This window comes from Oryzias melastigma, linkage group LG12, assembly GCF_002922805.2.
Source record: "Oryzias melastigma strain HK-1 linkage group LG12, ASM292280v2, whole genome shotgun sequence".
NCBI lineage: Eukaryota > Metazoa > Chordata > Actinopteri > Beloniformes > Adrianichthyidae > Oryzias > Oryzias melastigma.
Genome location: NC_050523.1, coordinates 24402053 through 24408154, shown reverse-complemented (window position 1 = coordinate 24408154; position 6102 = coordinate 24402053). Strand labels below are relative to the sequence as shown.

Below are 6102 nucleotides of genomic sequence, written 5' to 3'. Positions count from 1 at the left end.
CAGCACCCAGAACTCTGCTTCTCTTGGCAGTAATCTAATAAAGACATTTGCAGTTGTTTAGTCTTGCTGTGTGCTCACGGGCCCCCAGAACAATTAAACAGGTTTTTAAACTAAAGTCAGAAATCCAGTCGTAGACATAGACATCTGCAGACGGAGTAGTTTCTATCACATTGTCTTCCAGTCGTGAAATGGAGTCATGGCATCTGAACCCTAAAATCTTCTTTTTGAAATAGTTTACCACTTCATCCAAGTGCCTTCGAAAAATCCACTCACAACATCACCTGGATAAGGAAAACTTTCATTTTTTTAACAAATCTTGCAGGAAGTTGATGACTTGCATCTCCTTTTGCCGCCTGACAGACCCACGATCACTGAAATCAGGAAGAGTTCACAGTCTGCATCCTCCTGGATCATTACCCCGAACAAGATACACATTGAATGAACACCCTAAAACTAAAAATTTTAAACTAAAACAACATGACTTTTTAACATATTTATGAACTAGATATATACCATTACCTATAATGCTAGTGTGAATGCTGTAAGCTGAATTTTGGCCGCTGAAGAAGCTAGTGCTGATAGCTGACATCACTGAAGTTGATAGCAAGCTAAAATATTAGCTAAATGCCAAATTAGCCTAAAAAACTAAAGAAATCCAAATCAGTGAACACCCCAAGGATTGAACCCAGGTTTCCTGCGTGCCAACCCCTTACTTAGCCCACTGAGCCATCCAGCCGCTTTTTTTGTCTTTTCATCAAACCTAATTATGAATAATAAAAAGTCAGGAATATTATTCCAGAATAAATCAACTTAAACCTTAAATAACTTTCAATATTTTACTCTCCATAAAAATATTTTTTGACAAAATTATACAAGTTAGAAACAAGCACAAGATAACATGAATAACAATAAAATAAAACAATCTGGAGGGCCGAATAGAATTACGTGGAGGGCCAGATCCGGCCCCCGGGCCTTGACTTTGACACATGTCCTAAATCCACACATCCACTTAAGATTCTGTTCCAGATGTTTAGCCTTCCTCTCTGATCTGGAGTTTGTTTTTCCCCTTTTCTATATTCTACAAGCATTTTCTTTCTCAGTTAAACTTGAAAAAAAGATATCAGAACCATCATGGCTCCATGTTGAGGTGAGACTTGTGTTGCATTCTGTTTGAGCTGATTCAAAAACAAAGTCAAATCCCTTGCAGGAGCACTGGTGCAGGTCTTCCTACAGTGGATATTTCACTTCATGATTTTTCACAAGCTTTTTCTGTATCTGACCTTAACGTGGCAACAGCAGAACTAAGTTCACTCAAACACTGCAGGATGAGCTCTGATTTCCCGTAGGAAAGCACACCTGACTTGTGAGGGGCAACATGTTTTGACATGTGAGCTGAGCAGCTGCAGCAGCACATACTTCTGACATGTCAGACACACAGAGGATTTGGGATTCTGCAGCAGTGAAGGAAAACTGTCTGCAGAGAGAGGAGACTGGAATGTACAGACAGCCTTTGGCTGGCCAAGCCCTCAGAATACCTTTATAGGTTGTCATCAGGGGGCAACGTACATCAACCAGATCTATTCGTACTGGTTTCATTTAAAAATATCCAACTAAAGCACATGAGTCAAAGTCAAGGCCCAGGTTTAAGTTGATTTATTCTGGAATAATATTCCTGCATTTTTATTATTCATAATTATGATAGAAAATAACAGTTTTATTCATCCATCTTCCTGACCGCTTCTTCCCTTTCGGGGTCACGGGGGTGCTGGAGCCTAACCCGGCTACTGATGGGTGAAGGCGGGGTTCACCCTGGACAGATCTCCAGTCCATCGCAGGGCCTCAATCACACACACATTCACTCTCACATTCACACCTAGGGGCAATTTAGGGTCACAAATTAACCTATGAAGCATGTTTTTGGACGGTGGGAGGAAGCAGGAGTCCCCGGTGAAAACCCACACATGCACGGGGAGAACATGCAAACTCCACACAGAAAGGTCCCAGCCGGGAGTCGAACCGGGGCCTTCTCGCTGTGAGGCAAGAGCGCTAACCACTGCGCCACCGTGCAGCCCATAACAGTTTTAAAGTTTGAAAAAAATAGACATTCGGATAGCTTTTTTGACTGTTTTGGCATTTTTTAATATTTTAAAATTTAGATATTTTTTCAGCTACATGCTAGCTGTTTTTGCAAACCTAAGTTTTTTTTTACGATTTAGGCTCATTTGGCATTTAGTTTTAGTTGCTATCAGCTTCAGTGATTTCATTTATCAACTTCAATGTTTTTAGCTATCAATTTCAGCATTTTCAGCGGTCAAATTCAGCTTACAGCATTCACACCAACATTATCACAGGTAATGCTAAATATCTAGTTCATAATTATGTTAAAAAGTTAGTTTTAAAGTTTTAGAAATTGAATTTCATAGTGTTCAATAAATGTTGATCCTGTTTGACTCGTGACCTAAGGTGTGTTTTGGATTTTGGCCCCTTGTGTGATTGAGTTTGACACCCCTAAACTAAAGTGTTTGGATAAACTCATTCTGGAAAATATGTCACAAGTGTTCAAGTAATAAATGCAGGAGAAAAGAAACTCGGTAAGTTCAGACATAAAGGATCAGAAGGATCTCCAAAGAATCTCTCAGACAGGAGGTTTTGTTCACATCTGCGGCAGTTCAGCAGCGGTGCAGGAGAATCAGACCCTCTACTCCTGCCCCTTTAACCATGGGAGTCTGACTGACCTTCCATGGATCTTCAGAAGTACCAGGACTGGCTTCTACTGAAGCTCCAGCTGCTTGCTGTGCAGGCACCTGTGTAGCCTGTTCTGCTGGTCCTGGTTCTTGACGTGAGATGGGACAAATGGATCCAGCTCATGACCCACTTTCATGATCTAACAGCTGCCTGTGCTGGAGCACATGGAAAAGGGAGGGAAGCATCATAGTCCCATGTGAGGAAGCAGCCACAGCTCAGTCAGGTCCTGTTACTGCATCACAGGTCTGAGCAGTTCTGTGAGAACACAAACACGGTCGTGACGGGACATGTCTGAGAGCTCTGCTGCCAAACCCAGCAGGACTCCTTCAACCTCAACTCCCATCCAGCAGTGAGGAGAGCGGAGTCAGTTCCAGTCATTCACCCTTCAGCTGAGATGAACATCAAACCTATCAACTCCATCTATGAGCTTCTGAAGAAGCATCAGCCGAGCCCTGAGCAAACAAAAAACACCATGTTTGTCTGACAAATGTTTGGACTGCCGGGTCTCAGTCAGAGAAAAAACCTTTTAAACAGTTTCCATGGTGAGGGGGATACTGAGAGAAAGAAGAAAGAAGTTTACATTCAAACCACAGAAATCATTTTTGAATTAAATCAGATGTAAAAGTGTGTAAGAGAGTTTAGTAATGAAGCACTCCAACTTTTAGTTTGTTGTCAGAACAAACATTCAGACCGTACGGTAGCTGACATTCTGACAAACGAGTCATCATGAAGTCGTCCTGCAGGTTTCAGTCAAGCTGCCCTAAAGTAATCCGTTTAACTGCAGAGGAAGACAGATGTAGCAATAGTTTTGGTTGGTTTAATATGAACAATGTTCTTCAAAAAAAAAGTCAGAGCAAAAAATTGTTGGTGGTTCTGGAAACCTGATTGTCATGTCAGACTATGATGAGATCCATGCAGTGAAACACTGAACATCAGCTGAGATGACAAATACACCATCAGTGTTTAATAAGGCATTTAGAAAAAGCAGGAAATAAACTAAAATCAGAGTGAAAAAAAAAGGTGGGATGACAAATACAGAGCGTGAACCGTCCCCGACATGAGAAACTAGTGGAAATACAGCAAAGATTTCTGATTGAAGACACCAGCCGGACTGTGGAAGTGCCTGTGATGGCTGTGATGCTGGACTGTGTTCATTTGTGTTGACTCAAACACATGTTGCTCTGGAAGGAGTCAGTCTCTCAGCTGTTAACAGTGTGTGCTCCGGGAGGCGTTCATGTCACAGCAGCTCGCCGTCTCCACGCCGCCTCACTGAAACTCGAGCTCAGCTTTGCCTGCAGCTCCTAATCTCCCAACAACTTTTCTTTACTCCCACAACAATCAATTTGCATTCATGCAGAAATTCCACCAAGTGCTTTTCAAGTGCATCTATGAGGACAGCTCACGCAGAAGCTGCAGGTTTGATCTTTTCACACGTCTACGCAGTGAAACCTGAGCACAAGCTGTTCATCTGAGAGGCATTCACCTCTGAACTTACAATCTGAATTAGTGGGAGAACAAGACTCCCATTCAGAACTCCTGGAGCATTGGACCCCCCCCAACAAGCTTTCAAAGTTTAAAAACTCTTGAAACATTCTTGTTTTCAGGACCTTATTCCTGATTTAAGAGGTTTTCTCAACAAAGACTGCTGGTAAATGTGGCGTATAGTGCAGTTTTGTGCTGAGCATCAATGAAACTGTGGATTTGTGAACAGCTTCATCACATTTCAGTTTCTTCAGAGCTCTGTGAAGCGTGTTTTTAAAGGAGAAGGTGCTGGATGTTTACTTTGAGACTTAATAAGTGGTAATAAAAGATGAAAACACAGTGCCTACAAACAATGAGTTCATTTTTCTTCTGCATCTTTAATGCATGACTCGTGGGGGGGGGGTGCTTCCTCCCTTCAGTGTTGGACGGTGGAGATCCTGCAGAGCGTTGTACTCTCTCACACGCGTCAGTGGACTCACACTATGCAGTGGACTCGGACTTGTGCCAGTCAAAGGGCTGGGATCTGTTTTTGAGGAACGCAGCAAGAGATGTCGACCTTTTGACCTTTGTCATCCCAATATAAGTCAAGGGCCTCTGCTTGGGTGAAGCGAATGAAAAGTTATGGCGCACGTGATGGCGCTGCTTCTGGGGTTGCGAGGCGTCGTCTCTCTGCTGTTTCAGCTGCTTCAGCTGGAGCTGCTGCTGAGCTCCCAGCAGCTCCAGCATGTCCGCTGTGGGGTTCTGCAGGTACTGCCAGGGCCTCTTTCCTGCCATGTCTCGAAGCCTCACGTCAGCATAGAAACTCCTAACCAGCAACTGGATGATCTTTTTGCTGTTGTAGATAGCGGCGATGTGCAGAGGCGTCTGACCGGCCGTGGACTTGGCGTTTATGTCGAAACTCAAACCAGTCTTTGAAACTCCGTACCTGAAAGACAGAGAAAGTGAATCATTCACTGTAATAAATGCTCTCAGACTTCCATTGCGGTTTATGGTTGGAGAGTGTTTGAGGTCCAACAACCAAAGACATTCCCGACTCCAACCTTCTGAATTCATCCAAACCTAAACCAGTGTGAATACAGACGTTGTGGTTGTGTTCTCTCATCAGGTTCAGATCCCTCTATGAGAACAAAACCTGGAGATTTCATCCTCTCCTGACCATGTCTGAGAGATATTGAGAGAGCACAACGAGCAGCATCATTCTGGAATTTTCCAGTGACAGTATTAGTTTGGATGTAGAATTGACCATTTTCACGGTGACGTCAGACAAAATGTCGACAGGGCTGAAAATGCAAATAGTGACTTCCGATTTACAGGTTTAGAACTGCAAAGCTGACAGCTGAACGCTGTTTAACACAATTTTACATAAATAATAAAAGGTAACATTACCAATTTCAACATAAAATGTACAATATTTATTCTATGAATGTCCTGCTGAACTGTATTTTCATTTCCTGTCTTAGATTATTCACAAATCTAAATACAAATTTGAATAATCTTCAATATTTGAGGTTCTATTGAAAATATCGACCTTTCATTTGAGCAGATATTATTATTCTAACAGGTTCTATTTTGTTTGATGTTATTCACAAGTACGATCAGCACTAAAACTGATAAAAATTCATGTTGGCTGAACGTAACAGGAGCAGCTAAGATGCAGATTGCTGCATGTTGACAGTTCGTGTTTTAACTGAACACTAGGCTAAATGTAGTTGTTGTAATCAGAGGTATTTCTTGTTTTTGGGGTATTTTAAGGGGTAATTGTAAAATAGGAATACTTTAGATAAGAGTATTTTTTGACAGTTTCAAATGATTTTGATCCTTGTTTATCTTTATTATCCTGCAGGATCAGACACGGTTATGATCAACAGCAAAGAG

The 6102-nt window shown here is 42.1% G+C and overlaps 1 protein-coding gene across 1 annotated transcript in view; it reads right to left on the bottom strand.

The window, feature by feature from the left end:
* Nucleotides 1–3682: 3682 nt before the first annotated feature.
* LOC112144191 (ankyrin repeat domain-containing protein SOWAHB) overlaps nt 3683–6102 on the bottom strand; it is a 9536-nt gene continuing 7116 nt past the window's right edge. The window contains exon 5 of the mRNA XM_024268552.2: nt 3683–5152. Within this exon, the coding sequence (XP_024124320.1) occupies nt 4708–5152 (445 nt within the window). The 3' untranslated portion in view covers nt 3683–4707. The remainder of the gene's footprint in view (nt 5153–6102) is intronic.